At 43.0% G+C, this 22651-nt stretch overlaps 5 protein-coding genes across 5 annotated transcripts; 3 read left to right on the forward strand and 2 right to left on the reverse strand.

Moving 5' to 3' along the window:
- Positions 1–38: 38 nt before the first annotated feature.
- Positions 39–1283, forward strand: Bfra_010017 (putative alcohol dehydrogenase protein; the record flags this gene model as incomplete). Its single annotated transcript, XM_037340352.1, has 5 exons — positions 39–172; positions 234–507; positions 540–924; positions 983–1121; positions 1181–1283. 5 exons carry the CDS (start codon positions 39–41, stop codon positions 1281–1283), a joined length of 1035 nt encoding a protein of 344 aa, XP_037188820.1.
- A 296-nt stretch (positions 1284–1579) lies between these two features.
- Positions 1580–4038, reverse strand: Bfra_010018 (putative catalase protein; the record flags this gene model as incomplete). The annotated part of the gene is made up of 5 exons (XM_037340353.1): positions 1580–2638; positions 2801–3294; positions 3434–3625; positions 3676–3709; positions 3760–4038. 5 exons carry the CDS (start codon positions 4036–4038, stop codon positions 1580–1582), a joined length of 2058 nt encoding a protein of 685 aa, XP_037188821.1.
- Positions 4039–7914: 3876 nt separating this feature from the next.
- Positions 7915–10907, forward strand: Bfra_010019 (putative glycoside hydrolase family 31 protein; the record flags this gene model as incomplete). Its single annotated transcript, XM_037340354.1, has 2 exons — positions 7915–10136; positions 10184–10907. The coding sequence occupies 2 exons, from the start codon at positions 7915–7917 to the stop codon at positions 10905–10907; spliced, it is 2946 nt and encodes a 981-aa protein (XP_037188822.1).
- A 656-nt stretch (positions 10908–11563) lies between these two features.
- Positions 11564–13313, reverse strand: Bfra_010020 (putative integral membrane protein; the record flags this gene model as incomplete). The annotated part of the gene is made up of 5 exons (XM_037340355.1): positions 11564–12004; positions 12104–12546; positions 12671–13000; positions 13076–13150; positions 13244–13313. The coding sequence occupies 5 exons, from the start codon at positions 13311–13313 to the stop codon at positions 11564–11566; spliced, it is 1359 nt and encodes a 452-aa protein (XP_037188823.1).
- Positions 13314–14662: 1349 nt separating this feature from the next.
- On the forward strand, positions 14663–21345 carry Bfra_010021 (putative tetratricopeptide repeat domain protein; the record flags this gene model as incomplete). The annotated part of the gene is made up of 6 exons (XM_037340356.1): positions 14663–15043; positions 15089–17188; positions 17237–19102; positions 19155–20055; positions 20589–21199; positions 21313–21345. 6 exons carry the CDS (start codon positions 14663–14665, stop codon positions 21343–21345), a joined length of 5892 nt encoding a protein of 1963 aa, XP_037188824.1.
- Between the last annotated feature and the right edge of the window lie 1306 nt (positions 21346–22651).

The following is a 22651-nucleotide window of genomic DNA, read 5'->3' on the forward strand; positions in this document are numbered from 1 at the left end:
AAACATCATAAGAGCAAGCATCTAAGCCTCTCATAAAAATGACTCAAGAAACTATGAAAGCCGTAGTGTTCCATGGAACTCTCGATGTTCGACTCGAAGATCGACCCATCCCAAAAATCGTGGATCAAACGGATGTAATCATCAAGGTCAAATACTCGGCATTGTGTGGAAGGTAAGTTGACCTTGCGTTGTAAATCTTTGACCAGAAAGCCCGAAATTGATCGACTTCACAGTGAACTCCACGTTTTCAGGGGACATCAAGCTTCGAAGACAGGCTTCATCATGGGTCATGAGACCGCAGGCACGATCGTCGAATTGGGAAACGATGTAAAGACACATAAGAAAGGCGACTTGATTGTCATGCCATTCACCGTGTCTTGTGGTGAATGTTTCTATTGTATAAGAGGATACTCGTCGCGATGCGAAAAATGTTTGTTATTCGGATGTCCTTTACTAGATGGCGGTCAAGCCGAGTATATGAGAGTGCCATTGGCAGATGCAACAGCTGTAAAGGCCCTGAGGGTATTGATGAGAAAAAGCTGGTGTTGATGGCAGATATCTTCCCTACCGGATATTTTGCGGCTAGGAATGCTTTCGATGGAATGTCGCAAGAAACGATAAGCAATAGTGTTGTGGTTTTAATCGGCTGCGGACCGGTTGGTCTTTGTGCCTTGATCAATGCTTTGGAGTATAAACCAAAGATCGTGATAGCTATCGATCGTGTGGAGAGTCGGTTGGAATTGGCTAAAACGTTGGGCGCGGAACCGTGGAACGATCAGACGAACAAAGAAGGATTGACGAAGCGAGTAAAAGAACTGACTGACGGAAGAGGAGCCGATTGTGTAATTGAGGGTGTCGGTCATGCAGATGCGCTGAGAACTGGATTCGATTTGCTGCGGCCATGGGGAACAATCGCGAGCTTCGGTGAGTTGATGTCTTGGTTCAGAGAGGTCACCACCTTGTTGACAAACTGTGATCATAGGTGTGCAACAAGATGAAATTCCTTGGTCGGGTATGGAGGCCTATGGGAAGAACGTGAAATCACAATTTGGACGATGTCCTGTCCGAAGTGTTTTCTCACAAGCTATGGAGGTTCTCAAAAATAACCAAGATAAACTTGAGTGAGTTTTTCCAAACCGATCCTGAAAACCTCTCAGAATAGGGTTCTAATGTGATACAGTTTCATGACTGATAAGATTATGCCCTTGAGTAAAGTAGTCGAAGGATATGATATCTTCAACAAAATGCAGGTACACAAGGTAATATTTGAGCCTGGGCATTGAACTTCTGCCTTGAATGTCGTTTTATTTTCTAAATTAATTATTGCACTCAAGTGTAAGATAGCTCATAAAATCGTACATGTGGTGAAGATAAAGATTAAGTGACTATAGAATTCATGATCAATATTAGTCACTAATATAGTTGAGAAATTACAGATTTCTAGACACTCAAAGTTCATAGAACCAAAAGTCTGCTTTGAGTGTGGAGATGATTATGATTTGTTTGTTCTATATTATCATTGGTTGAACATGAGTAGAGATTGAAATACATCTCTCAAGCCAACCATAGGCAGCTCCCTTCAATCATCCAAGGAAAACCTATTGACAAACCTGAAAGTCTTCAGTCCGGCTTCAAACTCCTTGACAAGTGCACCAACACTCGTTGAATTACTATACACGCCTGGCCCAGCACAGATTGACGTAACATTTAATACCGTTCTCGCATTTCCCAAAATTCCCACAGGCTTTCCCCAATTGTACGCATCCAACAAGATCTGACGAGGTCGGTCTGCTGGGAAGTACGTTGATTTTGAACCGTTTGTGAACAAAGTCTCGGCGCCATCAGTTACGATGATACCATCAAATAGTGTCGCATCTGATGCACTATAGGTTGCATCCACTCCGTTTGTCAGGAGTTCCCCTATGACTTTGACGTTGACCCCGGATGTCGAAAACGATGTTGCAAGATTGGCTGCTTGTGTTAAAGTTGCATTGTTTTTAACACTCACCAAGACTCCGATGTTGAGTGTGGCTATCGTTGGGAGCTCATTGCCAAATATGGTGATGAAGGAAGTCTTGTTGTCATTGTAGTAAGTGTTATCTGCTTCCGGAACTGGTAGATTCAAGACCGAAGCGACACGTGCGGCAAGATCGTGTGAAACGCGATTCAATTGAATGAGAACATTTGATTTCACAACGCTAGATGTAAGCTGAGAAGTTTCGAATCGGATCGCGTTAATGAGGAATTGTTGTTCTGCTGGGATGAGAGAATTGTAGAATAGCCTGGGTTGAGACCAAACGTCTGAGAAAGTTGACGAGGCCTCTCTTACTAGATTACCTGAGACCGTTCTTCCAGGAGCTGTGAAGAACCCTCTACCGATTGTTTGATTTGCTTGCTTTGGAGCCGCATCATTGAGAGTATTTGGAGAATAAGCAGCAATGTTAAGAGGGATAAATTGTTGCGCCGCACCATCGCGATTGTTGTTGTGAACAGGGACAATGGGGCGATTGATAGGCAGTTGCTCGAAATTTGGTCCACCATGACGATTTAATTGTGTATCGAGGTATGAAAATATGCGTCCTTGAAGAAGTGGATCATCCGTAAAATCAATACCACGCACTATGTGCCCTGGTTGGAACTATGTCACTTACTATCAGCATGATATCTCCCATAGTATTTCCAATATTCTGAATAGTAGAATGGCAATCAGTGTGTCTGAAGATTTCAAGTCTTTGGTTATTGGACTGCAGTTCATAGTTTTGGATACGCCAGTCTTTCAGGATGCAGGAAAATTTCTTACCATAACTTGCTCTGTTTCTGCGAAGTAATTCCGAGGGTTAGCATCCAATTTCATGACTCCAATCTTTTGCACTGGAACAAGCTCTTCAGGAAGGATTTTGGTGGGATCCAAAAGATCAAATCCAAACTTCAACACATCATCTTCCTCCACGATCTGAATCCCGAGCTCCCATTCAGGGCCATTGCCGCTCTCAATGGCATCCCACAAATCTTTTCTGTGGAAGTCTGCATTCTTTCCAGCAAGTACTTGGGCTTCCTCCCAGACCAAGCTTGCCTTTCCTTGCTTACTCTTCCAATGCCACTTGACTAGTTTGGAAGTACCGGAATCGGTAACCAAACGAAATGTGTGGATACCAAATCCATCCATATGGCGAAATGATCTTGGAATTCCATTTCCAGCCATGGCCCATAAGAGTGTATGTAGTGAGCTTGGTTGCTGACTAAAAAAGTCCCAAGCAGAATCGTGTGCTGTTGCTGCTTGAGGTATTTCGTTGTCTGGGGATGGTTTGACAGCGTGAATCAGATCAGGGAAAGGATTGCATCTTGAATGAAGAAAACAGGAATATTATTCCCAACAATATCTAAAATCTCGTAAGTTTTTCAGCATTACCGAGATAAGAACGATTTTTTATACCAAAATTTCCTTCATCAGTATAGAATCTAGTAGCAAAGCCATGGACGTCGCGTGCAGTATCAGCACTACCTCGACTTCCAGCAACAGTGGAGAATCGAACGAAGACAGGTGTTTCTTTGCCCTCTTGATTCAGAAAGCTAGCTGCCGTTATGTTGCTATAATTTCCATAACTTGTGAAAACACCGTGTGCACCTACATGAATGTCAATAATAATCTGCCAAGAGATATGATTCTGTGCTTACCGGCACCTCTGGCGTGGACGGCACGTTCTGGTACCTTTGCAATAATTTAGTAGAACCATTGATTGTAAAGAAGTGAACACATACCCGTTCATGGTCGAAGTGTTGTATCTTTTGACGAAATATGAAATCTTCAAGTAGTGTCGGGCCCCTCACACCAGCCTTTAAACTAGTATCCTCTTGTATAGGCCCACCCGCATCGGTAGTGAAGTATGTACTGGTGTCATTTATTGTAAACTGGTCTAAGAAACTAGAACTCCTGGTCTGAGCATCATTAGGTTCGCGCTTTTGGGGTTGTCTGTCCATTCCGTACGGACATTGAGCTGCGACTAAGCCCACGAGGCTTAGGACTGTTGCCAAGTACATCTTGACGGAATTGATGATACAAGCTGGCTGGCTTTAAAGAAAAACTATCGTTACAGAAATAGTGAAAGGATGGGTCGGGAAAGCCTTTTTATATTCAAAAAGTTCTGGCACTGATTCCCAAGAGGTACTAGAATAATCGCAAAGTAAGATGAGTGCATTCTCTTCTCGATGGATCCATGAGAAATCAAATCACGCAAACCAAGCTTCCAGACAAGCATCTGGAACCACGCCCCAAGAATCACAAATCACTCGTCAACAACAAGCCGAGACATCACTTTACCATGCAACTGTCCGCAGGTGTTGCGTAGGTGTTGCTAAGGTCAATAAAATTATGCGTAGCACGAATTCTGATAGTAAGCCAATGACAAAAGCGAATTGATTATCAATCGACTTTTTCAAAGTGCATATGCAGGGAACTGACAAGGAAAATCATGGAAGGTTTCTTGTGTAATGAAGAATGAAACATTCATGACATGCAACCAATAATGCAACCCACGATACTCGATTGTTGGGACGTTAATTCTGGATCCAAACAAATACATGATCGTTAGTCTCTCGATCGGTACTTTCACTGATTCCTCACAGCCATGACCCGGCAGATAGAAAGCTCCACCGACACCGTGGCGTGGAAGATCCATAAGCAAAATCAACAGCTAGACGATTGGAGAAGCCAAGGGATTTTGCAGACTATTCCAGATTATCACTATCGCACCATCTCAAAATTGAATCATGCATAAATATTTGACGCGTGTACACGGCGAAGCTTGTACGACAAGATGAAAAGAAGGTAAATGGATTTCAAAGAATAACTCCAGAAGCAATACATTATCTTCAAGGCCTGCTAAATACACGACACAATCTTTTACTAGGGCAACGTGAGAATGATGGAGCAGGGTCTGAGGATTGGTTTCTGCTCGATGCTGGGAAAATATATCAGACGTAACATCTCGAATAAAGACAGGCTCATAGACTCAAAGGAAGGCTCGATAACAGGTCGTGGTATTATGTGGGTGCGCATAGAAGTAAAAATGGAATCATTTTCGATCCCCGGAAAATTGGCATATAAACCACCCTGTCGTGGTACACAATTGGTCCCCACAAAGTATTGTACTTTGTAAGCATTGATGTTCGAGGCTTCAAGTTACTAGCTTGAACACTGTCATATTATCACAATGTAGCTTGACAGTAGATAATTACGCACTATCATTAAAGGAAGAGAATGGGCCATTGAAACTAGTCGCTCGCAGATTGAGCGACACCCAATGAAAATCTTATATAAGAGAACCATAAACGGTAGTCCGAAAGCTGTGCGGAAAAAGACATAGGATTTGTGGAGCTCCGAGCTCATTCCCAGTAAAAAGATCGAGGATGTAGGTTAAGAATATATGAATACTGCTTGGCTCTCGTCATGGAATCGACGTTGGTAAGCAAAAAATCATCAGATAGTCTCGAACACGGACGATTCTCAACAGGAGCCTCCACATCGAATATCGATATTTGGATGTTCATCTGAAAGATTACAAACTCCATAAGACTAAGAGGATAAATAATGTCGGCGATATTCAAACAAAATGCCATATTGAACATGTTGGTGAAATAGGATTACCGGGATAACCATGTTGTTATTACTTACAATAATATATAAATCGTACCTTGTGTAATATACCGAGGTATAAAAGCGAACGCATAATTATGTGAGAATAAAGGTTACCGTTATCAAAAGTAGAACAAGCGACTCAGTCTTGATTTTGACAGGAATTGGACGTTTTCCTGCAGAGTGGCATTGCGACATCTTGATCTAAAACAAACCGGCAACATTAGAGACAAGCCAAGTGTTAGGTAACGTTGAATATGCGGTGAGAAGTGTCAACCAGCATGCTATCGACACCGAGTCCTGTAGTCACCGGCAGGCATGTTGCCCATTTTGATGCAACCAAAGCCAGATGCAAATATTCGACAGAAACGTGATTTGTTAACGCGTCCATGATGATGAGAAGACGGATGCTTATGGATAGGTTTCACAGAAAATCGAAAATCATCCACCCAGCACTTTTTTATATAGACTGCGGCGTTCGAGGTTGAGAAATCGGGTATCAATTTTCATGACAAAAAGTCACCAAAGCAGCTAAGGCCGAGAAAATGGTGCGATATAATATTCCATGGCAGTGTTATACTTCATATTTCCACTCCATATTTAACCTTCCTGAAATCTTGTACATTGTTTGTTTGTTTGTTTGTTTCGCTCGAGGGGTGAACTGCGGAAATGGCAATTATGTTGGATATCTTTTTCACTTCCACACCTAGGTAGCGCGATTCAGAGCCGTATGCCAGAAGACTTTGAATGATGTCGAAGATAAAAAGGCGAGATATATGTGACGCTCGTTAATGTTTTTGTATTGAGCTCGGAGTCTGCGGTTTGATTGTTTCGTAGTCGCACAATGCGCAAGCCAATTCGCTCTGCGTCCACAAAGAACGAATTGTTTAAATTCGCAAGAAGTCCACCTGATTGGAGTGTGTTCAAGATTGAGCGAAGAACATAGCGAATTCTGGAAAATAAAAATCCTAAGGAGACGAAGTTAATGTTGGTCAAAAGTAAGTAGGGTACTGGGCAAGCTCACAATTTACCAAAGAGTGTGACATTGCTGCCAATGATGTGCCGGTCCGACTCTCATATCAAGGATATGATTATCGATAGTTCGATACGTTATCTGTTAGTTTATGTCAAGTTGACAATGTCGATGTTGAATGATTTGCGCATCGTTGGCACGAGAAGTATCGAAGAGGATGAGACACCATTTTACCGTGTATGATTGATTATCATTCTTTCCTTAGGCACCAGGTAGGCAGACTAGCATGATTTGGTAAGCTACTACGCAGGCTCGTATGCTAGCTAGGTAGTATTGCCACCATTGGACAAGCGGTAGTAAATATACCTGCCTCGCGAGTCTCAGGGCCATCGTACGGGCTGTTCCATTAACCAAATGTTTATATGGAGAGAATGAAGAAGATGCAAAATAATCCTGTCAACACTCGATGTTGGCAGAAGTTTCCACTTCGCTACATTCTTCGCTGTATTCTTCGCAGGAATTCTCCTTGCTCTTTTTTCTAACCCGCTTGCTTACATTACATTCTCTCATAACAAGGTTCGGTCGGATATACTTCGTACTCCATACGACTAAGACTACCAGCCCAGTACTACCTAAGCACGTGCTAGGCCCATTCTGCCGCTTTGCACTAATTCCCCTCGTTCCCCGGCCTTTTCTAACCCCACATTCCCACGTTTCCACGTTCCCGCCTTCATTACCACACTCGAGCTGCATTATCACACAAATTGTTCGCTGAAACTTTTACTCACAATTCCCCAACATAACCACTTACTACATGGTACTAGCTACCTCACTGCACTTCTGACAAGTATATTTGAATATCACTTGTTTCTCTCAAAAACATTGACCTGCTGATCATTTCTATATTCATCAGTATGTTCCCGTCCAAAGTATATGCCATCACTTCTTGCATACATTTCGGCCCTTTTGTACATGCTCTATTTCGAAGGTGTCAATCTTCTATCCGTAGCTAACAAGGTCTCACAACATCACGTCCTTTGATTGAGTAAGTATTTTTTTTTTTTGGGCTTCCATGACGTTGATCTATTTAATACGGGATCTGTTCTTGAGCGGGGTTGGCAAAAGGCGGAGTGCGGAGGAGGGGTGGTTATATTATATAAACTCACTCGATTGCTCTCCGGAAGCTATCACCACCTCCTTTCTTTCTCAGCCATCAGTTTCTGCATCATACTTTGATCTATGGACTTATTTTCTCCTGCTTCTGATTTTTCACTTTATTTATCACTACCTTAAGCCCGTCCGAGGAACAATGGGGGGAAGGCTTGGTGTCACAATTGCTGCCTTTGCCACAGCAATTCTCCACACAACATTTGCGCAAAGTCCAACATCTTCACAGACAAATACTACCACAAGTTATCGTTCCGTTTATACACTTCCCGCTTCGGTTGATGTGAGCGCACCTGTCATCCCAAATATCCAAGATCCGCAAGCAGTCAATCCGCAAGATGTTTGTCCGGGCTATACAGCATCAAATATCAAACGAACTAATTACGGATTGACTGCATTCTTGTCATTAGCTGGTGATGCCTGCAATGTTTATGGAACGGATGTAGATTTTCTCAATCTGACAGTAGAATATCAATCGAAAGATCGTCTTCATGTTGAGATTGTTCCTACTTATGTTGGACCTTCGAACAGCTCTTGGTTCATTCTCCCAGAGTCCCTTGTAGAGAAACCCTCCATCGATGCCGATGCGAACTCTACCACTCTGAATAGTGACCTCAGCTTTTCGTGGAGCAATGATCCAACCTTTTCGTTTTCAGTCTTTCGTCGATCCACTGGCGACGTTCTCTTCTCTACCGACGGCACTAGCTTGATTTACGAAAACCAATTCATCGAATTTGCTAGTTCCCTGCCAGAAAACTACAATCTTTATGGCTTAGGAGAATCCATCCATGGATTTCGTATGGGCAATAACTTTACTCGTACTTTCTGGGCCGCTGATGTTGGTGATAATATCGACGCAAACATTTACGGCAACCATGGAATTTATCTTGACACAAGATACTACGAGGTTGATGCAAGTACAGGAAACATGACATATGTCGCAAATGCAACGAATATCACCGCAGACTACGTTTCTTACACTCATGGTGTCTATCAACGAAATGCCCATGGCCAGGAAGTCTTGATGAAACCATCAAATATAACGTGGAGGACCCTCGGTGGTAGCATTGATCTGTATTTCTATGCTGGACCAACACAAGAAAAGGTCACCAAAGCATATCAAATCAGTGCAGTTGGACTCCCAGCGATGCAACAATATTTTACTTTCGGATATCACCAATGTCGATGGGGTTACGCAAATTGGACTCAACTCGGCAAAGTAGTAGACAATTTCGCAAATTTTGGCCTCCCATTAGAGACGATCTGGTTGGATATTGATTACATGAATCAATACCGTGACTTTGAAGTTGACCAAGTCAGATTTGGATATCCTGAAGGTGCTGAATTCATTTCAAAACTTCACGGCAATGGACAACATATTGTTCCAATTGTTGACTCTGCAATCTATATCCCTAATCCAGAAAATGAAACTGATGCATACCCTCCTTTCAACCGTGGCAATGAAACTGACAGTTTTATGTTGAACCCCGATGGCAGTTTATACATAGGAAGCGTATGGCCTGGGTACACGGTCTTTCCTGACTGGATTGGTTCCGTGTTAAATGGCACTGGAGCACACCAATGGTGGTCAGACGAGCTGACCGCATGGCATTCAGACTTTTCATTCGATGGCATTTGGATTGACATGAGTGAAGTCTCTTCTTTTTGTGTTGGATCATGCGGTAGCGGTAATCTTACTCTCAATCCCGTCCATCCACCGTTCCTTCTACCCGGCGAACCGGGGAACATCGACTTTACCTATCCAGAAGGATTTAATCTTACCAATGCCACTGAAGCCGCAGCTGCATCTTCTGCTTCTGCCAGTCAGTCTTCCGCTTACGCTACATCAACTGTGTCATCGTCGTCCTCATCCACGAGTTACATCCGCACAACACCCACACCAGGAGTCCGCGATATAATTTACCCTCCGTACACCATCAACAATTTCCTAGGTTCATTGGATGTTCATGCCGTGTCACCAAATGCAACACATCACGGTGGGACTCAAGAATACGACTATCATAATTTGTTTGGACACCAGATTTTGAATGCAACTTATCATGCTCTCCTTAATGTCTCTCCATCCAAGCGTCCATTTATCATTGGTCGTTCTACATTTGCAGGATCTGGGAAATGGGCCGGACATTGGGGCGGCGACAATTACTCCCTGTGGGCCTACATGTTCTTCTCCATCCCCCAAGCTCTGTCATTCTCTTTGTTTGGAATTCCTATGTTTGGCGCAGATACATGTGGCTTCTCTGGAAATTCTGATGAGGAACTCTGCAATCGCTGGATGCAAGTCTCTGCCTTTTTTCCTTTTTACCGAAATCATAATACTTTGGCCGCCCCTCCCAAGAACCTTATGTGTGGGCATCCGTCATCGATGCGACCAAGGCAGCCACTACGATTAGATATACTCTCCTACCATATATCTACACTACATTCTACCTGGCTCATTCCACTGGCTCAGCCGTGATGCGCGCTCTTGCCTGGGAATTTCCTAATGACCCCACTCTAGCGTCTGCGGATCGACAGTTCTTACTCGGCCCAAATATCATGGTGACACCCGTGTTAGAGCAAGGCGCTACTACCGTCGACGGTGTATTCCCAGGATCAGGAAAAGGGCAGGTCTGGTATGATTGGTATAATCAATCTGCTATCACCTCATCTCCCGGTCAAAACATCACAATTGATGCACCACTTGGTCATATTCCTGTTTACATTCGAGGTGGCGCCATTCTTCCAATTCAAGAGCCTGCATTGACGACTCGTGAATGTAGAAATAATCCATGGGGCTTGTTGATTGCATCCAGCCTAGAAGGAACTGCTAGTGGTGAACTTTACCTAGACGATGGAGAATCTCTGGCTCCAAATGCTACTCTTTGGGTGGATTTCTCAATGACGCAGAATTCACTCTATGCATCAGGTCGAGGTAGTTACGTTGATAGTAATCCACTTGCAAATATCACCATCATGGGTATCTCGTCAAGTGTTAATACCGTTACATTGAATGGTGCTAGTCTCGCCAGTGGATGGACATATAATTTTACCAGCCAAGTACTCGACATCAAAGAATTGTCTAACGTCACCAGTGATGGAGCATGGAGCAGTGATTGGGTGTTGAAGTGGGCCTGAGGTAAACTCTTTTTGAGGGTGGAAAAGTCATACTAGAGCGGAATGAAGTTTCGAACAAGATTTGAGGTTGCAGTCATGCAATGAATAATAAATTGGAGATTAGTTATCTTGTAAAATACAGACACAGAACGCGTGAAATAATGGTATTATACTTTCCAAGTCAAATCGGTGAATACCGAGAGATTAATAAAAAAGACAATCATTCTTTGTAAGGTCCGAGCTGCGGTGGGTGAATACATGTTATCTGTTGGAAAATCAAAGCCATGTTGAAAAACGAAATCGACTTGGAAACTGCTGATAAGAAGTCGGCTAGGCACACAGTGATGATTTCCCTGACACTATATATTATTCTTCAGAGGTAATTGATATAGTATTCTAGTAGCACCTAAAACATATTTACTACTGGACTCTTTTGAGAAGTCGAAATCTACCTAGGTATACAAATATAGACTCGATACTGAAATGTTAGAATTTCTGTTGATTCCAAGTACGCCCTAAACCATATGTATGCGCGCGTTACCGACATCATGTTTGATGACACCATTCTAGAGAACACTCATTGCTTTATATATGAAGTATCCTTTTCTCAAACTTACACACTGCGCACTGCCCGAGGTATATTTTCCTCCAAGCCGATGTCTGCTATAAGAACATCTTTATAATCGACTAGTCGCCGGAAATCGCTCGCTACTATGCTTGATCGTCGCCGGTATCCTACCCTTCATCGGAATTCTTTCTCCAATGTTTCTTCCTTCTTCTCCACTTTCACTCTTTCTCGCTTTATTATCCACAAACTTTCCCATATTCTTCAACACCAATATCGTAAAATAAGATATGGCTACCAGCCCCGCCACAAGTCCATAAATAATCTCACCACCTTTGGTGTTTCTTGCCAATTGCAATCCTAAGCCACCGTAGATAATTCCCAAAATGAGTAGAGAACGGCCATACCAAATATGTATATATCCCAGAAATCCTCTAACGTGTTGTTTTCGGTAAGCGAGGTGATGAATGAGGCCCACGATAGCTTGAATAATTAAGAGGACAAAGAGAGCTAGACCAGAGCTTGTATGTGTTTTACCTTGATTCTCGAATAGCTATTATATGTCAGTCATTTCATTTTGAATTTGAACATTGAATCTGGATACTCCATAAGAAAGCAATGAATTCAATGATGGATGAACGGAAATACATACATAATCCTTGGACATTGCCAACTTCACACCCAATCCGAAACCAGCAATCAGCATCACCAAACTGAATGTTTGAAAGGCTGCGTGAATCCACCATTTTCCAAACATAGTCATGATCATTGCTCCTAGCGGGAAGAGAATAACCATGGTAATACTCATTATGGTGCCGTGGGCAATACTATAGGCGTTGAGTGTGGAGGCCGATGTTCCATGCTCTTCACTTCCACCTCCCGACGTAGATGTAATTGTACCATTGGATAGAAATGGGTTCTCATCCGATTCAATTACAGCAGTTGTGAGATCATAGGTAAATTGCCGGTAGCTACTATCGTCGTGTTGGTTTATAGTATACGAAGTCGAGGTACTGTCGATTGGAGAGCCCAAGTTCCAAGCTGCTATCCATGGTAAAGCAGTGGATGTTGTGGATGGAAGAGGGCAGTTCGTACCTAATTTAATGTCCATCAGCTTACATGGAACTGACTGTTGATAAAATTTCCCGTATCAATATTGTCAGATTGCTCCCGAAGCTCAGAAACAACTAAAGTCTCCGGGTACTATAACATAACCTACACAGAACATTCGCTCTCATCACTCCTCCGGTAATTCCACTACCCGCAAGCAATTGCACCTGGCTTCCTGGTCCTCCAGTAACCTTTGGTTCTACATGTCCTTGTCCTCCAGCCCTCGCACTAATGGTGACGTTTCCATTGCCATCGCTATACATTATATACATATATGCACCGGCCATGGTGCGCCCAATACCTAGTGCAGCCCATTGATATGTATCTGGTGCGCTGAGCTGGAAATATATGTTACCAGTGCCAGCCGACACCGTTGTCGAAGGAATACCCAGGGAATAGACTGGACCATCGGAAGGAGCAAAGACTGCGAGGGCAGAGACTGTGAAGCTTTATTAGTCGTTACTTTGGTGACGGTAGTGCTTCTTTTAAGTATCGGGGTTGCGCTTGACCTTACCGCATGCCAAGTCCCTAAGTTCGCTGAGCACAGCAAAACTTATCGCAATGTTAGGGAACTTCATTTTATCAAAAACTCAATACGATGAAACGAACAACTATCAATGCATATTGAATGGAAATTTTTCTAGAGATCATCCAAACATGACATAAACGGCATGTTGTTAACAAAATCTGTCGACTAAGATTTGAGGTTCAGATAGAATACATAAGCACATCTTCTGCTTATCATGGTCCATTGTTCTGATGTAAAATGTGGCTTACTGCGCCCGTTCAACATTTGCGCCTACTCACACACATTGAGTTGGCGAAGCCAATTATCTGTCAATGATGGCCACTTGTAATGGAGAAATAAAGTCGAAAAGTAAGCTGGGGGACATTCAAATGTCGCATTAGGGGGTGGCTCTCCGTATCAGTACCATTTATGCTTATAGCAATAAAGACCTCCCACTCCCTATCAGGATAATCATCCGAATTTCGTACATCCCGAGTGGAAGAAACATTCGTTCATTTTGATACCAAGGTTGACTCCTGAAGTTGTGGATGTGTTCTTGTTGCAACGATGAACGATATACAAGCATCATTTCACTGGTTGTAATAACCGATGAAGGTACAAACATTCACAGTATGTTGTTCGATGAACCGACATCTCAATATCTAGATGATGACCGTCTCTTCTGCCTTTTTTCTTCCATCTTTCAACGGTTAAGTCTCCATGTTCTCATAAGACGGACTCGGACTTGGACTCGGACTCTGGGAGTTTGTGCCATGTATGCCTTTCATGGATCTTTTGCGATGGAATGATTCACAATGAATTCGAGTCAGATGAATATAATATAGTCCTTGGCTTGAGGTTCAGAGAGAGTGAGTAGCCAACGCCTTATGCTTCATCAATATAGAGTCATTTCTGTAAGCAATATCAAGGCGAACCTTAGGGCAGGCTATTGTGGGCCTAGCTAGTGCCATAAACTCGCACAGACAGTGTGAAAGAAAGCCTAAAAGATGAATAATCTCGACGCGTCTTTCCAACATCAACAACATTTCCCATAAACCAAGAATCTATGACCAGAAAATTATGCATCTTTCGGATTCTTTCCTATCATATCATACCTTATTATAGGATTCCAATCTTTACACATCTTCTTGTAATAATGATTGTGTTCTAGAATATGTTTCCATGCAAGTTTAATTTCATCGCAGAACATGCTGCCTAACATTACATTCGAATGATTTGCTCACCAGTTCCTCGTCTCCTCGCCCCACAACTGAACATTTTTCAGTTTATCTGATGACTCTATGATCTTCATCAACCGTCGGTGCAACTGCTTGGTTACAGTATCTCGATTTGATGACCACCGATTGGGCATAATGGCGGACCCTCAACTTGCCTTGCACTCCACACAGCCCCATGCAATGCATGTAAGCATTCGACGGCTGAAGAAATCGTGCTCAGCACCCCACCTATAGTTTACATGTCATTTTGACCGTCGACTTTGTTGCTTCAATCTTTCATCGTTTATCAGCTCTCTCTAGATTCACTAACGCGTGTATCGCATGTCGGAATTGTGATTATCAGCCAGCTTCCTCGATGTCTGACGCTGATTTTCCGTTTCCAGAGCCATTGCCGGAGACATTACCGGAGGTGAACGGACACGTGATTCGTTTTGATGAAGGCGATGGAGCGGGAGATCGATGGCGCGAGGCCTCACACAGCACTGCATCAGGCAATCTTCGTGATTCAGCCGATAGTCATAATGGCGATTCGCAGGCAATACGCTCCAATGTCCAGACGGACTACGTAGAGTTGCCGCTTCCCTTTGAATGTGATCGATGCCCTCGATCATTTTACAGGGCTGAAGATCTTCAATGGCATAAATACAAGCATGCGGCTGGACTGGCCTTCAATTGCGATGAATGTGAGGGAATGTTTCCGACAAATGATGATCTTGAAGCTAGTATACCTGAAACTGTTAAATCGAATCTATCGAATCTGTCGAATCTGACTTATAAATAGAAACATATATCCACGAATTGCAAAAATACTGGATATGAGCAGCAGCCAGAGGGATCCAAAGCTTCCAGCTTTCCGTTAAAAATGCAAAGATACGACCTCTCTGCCTCCCATCGCGAAAACCCAAAACCTCACGACTTTGTAGGGCTGAAAACAGCTCAAATTCGTCTGGATCCTGTAGAACTAGACTCAGATGATGGCACTCGTTTGAAGTTTAGACGCGAAATACTACCTTCAGAGACGCTACCTGCTGCGGTTAATCGTGAGGTTAGTCCTGTACCATGTCAATCTACTCCAGATCAAGTTATCGAACATGGTGAAGAGCTTTCCGCGGCAAGTGAACTTGTTCCTGTAGAGATATCTCGAACAGAAAGCGGTGATTTGACAATAGAATCCTTTGAAACTTTCGAGGAGATGAAGAGCCGTCACTGCAGGGAATTTGATGATTTACAGCGACGTATAACACAAAAGAAATACCTTGCAACAGACGAAACTAGAATTGAAATCAATAGGCTGTGTGAGGACATGGAAAGACGATTGAAGAAACGTCAATTTGTGGAAACGCCGTTGTTGGTGGATCAGGACACCCGGAATCGTCGAAGGACAAAACAGCTCAAAGCAGACGGGTCAAAAGAGTATGCCACAGCGATTTGTAATATTGATTCGGAGTTACAATGGATAGAGACCGAAAAGGCTCTTCTACAAACTCTTGAGGCCAAGCAAATAGAACTAGGTCCCGACGATATTTCCACAATCGATACCGTGAAAAATACAGCTCGTGTTTACTTCGATCAAGGAAAGCTGGTCGAAGCTGAACACATGTATTTGCGAGCTCTAAATGGCTATAAAAATGCTAGCGGTCCTACGCAAATGCTAATCAATGCTGTAATGAACAACCTTGGTCGCATCTATTACCGGCAGGGTAATGTGACTAAAGCTGAGGAGATGTATGTTCAAGCTTTGGCTAATTTTGAAAGATATTTGGGAAACAATCACCCCACAACTCGCAATACAGCAAATAGACTCGGTCATGTTTATCAAAAGCAGGGCAAGCTTCAGGAAGCGCAAAGACTCTTTGGACAATCGACAGCTCCTGTAGTGGAGTCATCTCCAGATATAGTCAAAAATGGGGCTGCAGGAATGAATATTTTGCAATCTGATTTCAAACAAAGGGATAACCTCACAGGTACGAGAAAATTTACCAGCAATAATATTCGAGATCTTGGGAAAGCTTTTCGAAACATTGATGATTCGCATAATGTCAGCTCTCAGGATCAATTTGAAATTGTACGATGGTCGACCTCAGAAGATGCTTCTTTGCTACGAACTATTGCCAGACTCGGATTGGAAGATTGGCCCGCTGTCTCAACGGTAGTTGGATCCAAGACGGCTGATCAATGTCATTACCGTTATCTCAGATTCGAAAAGAGCTTCGGAATCGACCCTACCTCTTCTGATAAATCCTCGCAGATCAAACTTTTCATGGCTGCTGTTGAGAAGAATTCTTCATCAGAATTGGCACATTGGTTGCGTGATCATCGAAATATATCGGAAGATGGGGATGATATTGTATCACGATCAAATAAAGGCAGCGTCGAGCTTGAAGAAAGGAGTAATGAGGCTCCTTCCACGCCTGGATCCAAATCTCCAGTCGCCAGTAAATCTTTCGGTAATGAAGAGTTCACTCATTGGAAGAATGCCATGGAGAGTAGAACGCATGATATTGGTATTCAATCAAACCCAGATACCCACAGAAAGAGTTCGAGTCAGTTATCAGCTGAATTAGGTCACGATGGATATAGATACACAAAGCCCATGCCGGAAAGAACTGCATTCGAAATTGCGGAGTTGAGAGCTGAAAGAAGGGCAGATATCGAGAGACGTTGTGCGGAACTTGATCCACCTTTAACCAAGGAATTGCTAGCCAGTATGCCATCATATAGAACAACTATCCAAGATGTCCGTCCTTTGACTGAACTTGGCTGGGAATTCTTGAAGCGAAATTTTTTGGCGGAGCGCACTATGGCAGAGTTAGAGTCTAGCGATTTGTCAGATTTACCTCCCATCAAGAGATCATACAATGGGTCTGGTAGAGAGAATACGGTACGTGGAGGATGCCATGCTCCTTCAATTTATATTAATACGAAACAGGATGACATGGTAGCCGAACGGGATCTCATGGCCAATGAGCAGCAAAAAGCTGTCGCTGACGAATGGCAAGAAGGGTTCAGTTCAGAAGCTCTTGATTCTGTCTTTATCGAAAGCCAAAACGCTATTACAGCTTCAACTAATGAAGGAACTTTAAGTTTTGGTCGAGCTAATGAATCCGACCAGACCATGGGTCCAACTAGCGAAGCTCACAACACTACCCAATTTGAATATTCTCTAAACGCAGAAAATGGTTCGGCCAGATACCAGGACCATGCAAATATTTACGATACAAACATTGCTAAGAGACTTCGACGGTCAGAGAATTATCATGATTGGGCTGTTGTTGCTCATGGCCATGGATTAGAAAGCCTTAGCGAGTTGACTAGAGCTACTGTTGGTGTAAACGCGAATTTACCAACATCCCAGGGTAAGAACTTGAAGGTATCTGACTCTGTTATGGCTGAACAAGAAGAGCACATAAAACAATATACGTCTGAGGATAGAATGAAAGAAATTGTGAAGTTGTCCCAACATCAAAGATCAGGGAAAACATGGACTCATACTCCCGAGATTCCGGCGAACTCACAGATTGTTGACTCACAGGATATTAAAGAGAAACTAGCGGAGATGGCAATTGTTTTGGCAAAGTTGATCTTAGAAAAGTCACAATGGCTAGGGCAAATGGATGGTGATGAATTGGATCATGCGATAACAATGCTGGGAAATGAAGTCCACAGCAAATTACACGAAAAAGGTTGGCCACGAACAACATTAGCGATGTATCGAGAAGTCCATATCAAAGCAATTCGTGACCTTCTTATCCGCCACCGAAAAGATCGAGGCATAGGATCTTCTACCCTCTTGTCATCGACATTGTCTGAAAATAGCGCAAACAATGATTCACATTCGAGACTACTCATCGAGGACATTCCTGATGACCAAAGCGACAACTCTTTTGAGTTCTCCGCTACGGATTCTGTGGTATCAGTTGCAGATAGTATATTTTCAGCAATGTCACTCGCTACGGGGTCCTCGATGTCGTCTTTTTCAGTCTCTCAGACTGCAACTGACCGCTTAGTTCGTTTACTGCTCGAAGATGCGATCATAAAGCCGCTCTGTGAGGATGCGTTGCAGGAGAATGGAATGTCTCGGGAACGATTTGAGCGCAACCTTAGCCGTCTACTGAAGGGCTTTGCCATCGAACTAAGAAAAGAAGCTCAAACTCGAGAACAGCGACAGGCCGCACATCTTGTTCGTTTTCGTGCAAGAAACTCTGCACATATGATTTGCAGTACTCTTCGGACGGAAAAGGAACAAAAAGGCTCAAATCATCTCAGTGACTCCAGTGGAGCTGCCCTTTTGAATGTTGAAGAAGAAGAAATGGAGTGCGATTTGGACATAGATGACGATTCGGATAGTGCATCTGAGAGTTCTGAAGATGCTTCCGATGACTTTCAACATCTTGAACTATTTGTCAAGGACTCAAAAGCCTTCGAGTTGTTTCGTGAGAAATTACGAATTTTCATTCATCCACAGAGAGCACAGCTAACAATTGCATCAACACCAATGGTAGCCAGTCGACGAAATAGTTTATCTTCAAAGACACACAACTGGACAATTGCATTACCCGAAATGCCTGATGACGTCAAGGATGAACTTTTTGCGACGCCGAAAGATGTAGGGGAAAGTAGAACTCAGCTCATGGCATTGAACAATTTCCAACTGTCTTCAGCAGACATACAGTCAGATATAGTTACGGGGGTATATCAAACAATCTGGCAAAAGTTGGCACTATTTTCTGATAAGATTTCGATATCGGGAAGACCGCCAGTTGCAATTGGAAAGACACGGGTTGAATGGCGTTGTGTGAGTTTACGCGATAGCCCAGAAACTTCTAATCATGAACTAACACCCGCAGAAATGTGGACAAAGAATTTATGATGATTTCACTGAACTTCGTCCTGGAGCAGCAAATCGACTTAAACAAGCTCTCACAAATGATGACTCTGGTAGCACTGACACAAATCGAAGTTCAATGTTCAGTGACTGCAGCAAGTCGTTTTCGAAAAGCTTATCTTCCATTTTCGCTGTCTGGGCTTCGAACTCTTCGAGCAAAAGTCTCTCCTCTGGCCTACCCACCCACGAACCATCAAAGAATCAACTCGATTCGAACAACCCAAACATCGTAAAACCAATACCGCTTCCAGTGGAGAATGTGTATCTTCTGCTATGTTACCCATCTGGTCGCTACGCTACTCGACTTCTGCAGTTGGGTCTTCACAATCTCGAACCTAAATCTGATCAATCACTCTTCACTATACTTCGAACTAATTATAAATCAATGCGAGGTCGATTCTTGAACCTGATATCATTGAAGTCTCTCAAATCGATAAAATTTGTCCACTTCGAGATGTACCGCAGCTCTCTCATCGACGTGCGTCAAAAGGACGTCATACCACCTCCCGACCACATTGAATATCGTTACTCGCCCGCACCTCCCGAAGTGATTCCTCCAATTGGTGACAATCATCTCATGCACCTCTTTCTGCATCCAGATCACGCCGACGAAGATACTGTGTGTCTTGACCGATTCCCTAAGAAGCTGAAGGAGAAACTTTCTTGTAAAAGAGGACAACCTACAAACTTTGGCTGGGGTCTAGAGTTTGTGGAAGGTTGGGACATGAAAAGTATTTGGATAGTTGCTTTTATTGTCTTTGGGATTGGAAGCCTACTGCTTGGAATTCTTTGGGCAGTTTATAAGCATAGTATTCAGGATGCCTTTACGATCGCGGGTTACATGGTTAGCTTTACCGCGATTAGTGTGGGAGCCATACAGAGCTTATTGGTTATGTGAGGTAACATTTTAATCTACCGGAATGAAGAAGTTCCCTACCCTGTATCGTCTAGTAAAGTATCGCAAAGCAAGCAATCAAAGCGCATTGCAGCCACTGGGAGGCTGAGTTGGAATCTTTTCGAGAAGTTTCAATGGTGTTACCAATTCTTCTGATGATTTCAAAAGTTATGTAAGGTGCAAAGTGAGTTTAATTGAAGCAGACCCTTAGCCACATAAGATGCCAACTTGCTACGGCTTGCATGTTTTGGGAGGATACTCAAGCTTGGCCCTTTCATGGGAGAACACCGTCACACCAATTTCCCAGGACAAAGACATTGATTGACATGTGTAACATCGACGGGTTCAACACAACACCATTTGTCTTAGTTAAGATTTCCCTAACACCCAAATGAGCCTCGTGTTTCCACTCATTTATTTTGTTTTCCTTGCTTATTTCTTTCCAAACACCAGAACTGGGAATCCAAATTTCAGCGTCGGAGAAGCAAATCAAAAACTCAGGAATGATTGATTCAAAATCTCCAATCCTTAAACCTCCAACGCGGGTTCGTTCTCGACCCTCCACCCCTGGAGCTTCATTCCTCCATACAGCTTCATTGAGTTGTCCCACCAGATATCCCGCAGAAACAAGAGAAGTAAATGAAAATCTCACACCAAATACCTCAGCTTCATCCCCACTTTCTCCGGTGAAAATTCGCAAACTCGGAGAACCAGAGCGTGCATTGAGATCTAAAACGTCATTGACACTTTCACTCCCAGAGGAAGAAACATTTGGTCAATTTAGTATCGACTTACCTGGCTCGAACATAGCCCGTGATTTTGGATTTGGATCGGGTGCTGGATCAGGGATTTCAAGAATCGAAGAGAGAAGATCTGTTGTCTTTGTGGAAGAAACCAGAGAGAATAGCGAGAAAATCTTTGAGGGTATGAACCTTGATGCTCATAAACGAAAGATTGGAGACAGAGAACTTGGGCCAGAATCAATGAGAGATGAAGCGGAGGCAACGAAGCAAAGGTGTGTCTCGGAGATGCTTGACCGGCGGGAAGACGACGAGGAAGACAAATGCAATAGATACTTTGGTCGCTTTGGGAAAGTTTTGGGATATCTTACTGTGAAATGTTCTTGTCTTTAGGAGTGGATATGAGACAGCAGGCGCGGTCTAGTTGTGAGCTTTCATAAACGAGATTAATTTAACATTCAAATTGAATCCGGTACGTCAAACAGTCTAAGGATCTGAAGATTCTGTTTGAAGTCTAGAACGAAAAGCCTCTTTGTTCTAGAATGAAGTGCGGGCTATTAAAAATTAAGAGGGTGCTTTGATGGTGGTCTATGAATATGAGTAGATTTCAATATCATGCGAATTAGCACTATTCACAACAATCGAGATTGAGCAGTTCCAAATCTCGGACGAGCTTGGAAAGATAGGGATCCCCCGAGATGGCATTTTCAACATAATGCGAATTTATTGATATGGAACAACCAATTTTTCCCGATGAATATATTGGAATGCGGAAGGAAACATTGGCAGCTAAAATTAGACATATGATAACGATTAATATTGATGAAGTTGAAGATGATTCCTTTGCGATGCCTTCTCACTCCCACCCACCCCACTCGCACTCCACTCTCCCGAATATCGTTGCCACCGCAGTACTTTGTAGAAATTAAATCGGCCTATCTTACAGCACTTTTCGAACCGTTGTCAAAAGACGGGCAGACCCACCTTCCAAATGAAGTTCGTTGCAGCGATTCCCTGTATATTCCTTGCGAATCTCGCCAATCCGTCTTGATTTCCATAGAACCCGAGATCCGATCAGCATTGGAGTTTATTTGATGGATCCCTCATGAACTTTTCTTCAACCACAACCAGGCTCAAGCCGGAATTCGACATTGTATTTCATTTGGAACTCGCCGATATTTGTGGAATCGAAGTCGACAACGACCCATCTTTGTCGGAAACAACTCATTATCAAGAATTTTTTGGGCTATAAAATATTATACTGTTCTAGGTTTTCCCATCCATGAACTGCTGTTGTACCAGACCGACATTTCAATGATCCTAGATGCAGTCTATTCTCAGCCAGCATACATCCTACACCATGGCTACTAACACACACATTCACACGGGCTACACGATGCAGCCACAACTTTGCAGCATCCAAGTACGTGAATTCTCCGAACAACTGACTTTTGGTTTGCTCCTATCAAAGATACTTCTCACAGAGGTGTGTTGAAACATCTTTCGTAGATATGTTAGAAAAGTCTCTACGGACAATTCCAGTAGCCGAGCTTCATATGGGCGCAAAAAAAGAGACCTAAGAATACACTCACTTTCCAATATTCGATATCAAATCAAACAATCAGCAATTAGAATCGAGATTCAAATGCATACATAAAAACTCTTTAAATTATTCAAATGTTATGTCTTGAATACGGTACAGTGGAATCGAATACTGATTTCGTGATTGAATATCTAAATATCAGTATTTTCAGTGTAATTATGATTTTGTTTGAATGAAGCCGAGGTAGGATCCAAGCGGAAACAGGGGGGTTGACAATTCCG

This window comes from Botrytis fragariae, assembly GCF_013461495.1.
Source record: "Botrytis fragariae strain BVB16 chromosome Unknown tig00000186, whole genome shotgun sequence".
Taxonomy (NCBI): domain Eukaryota; kingdom Fungi; phylum Ascomycota; class Leotiomycetes; order Helotiales; family Sclerotiniaceae; genus Botrytis; species Botrytis fragariae.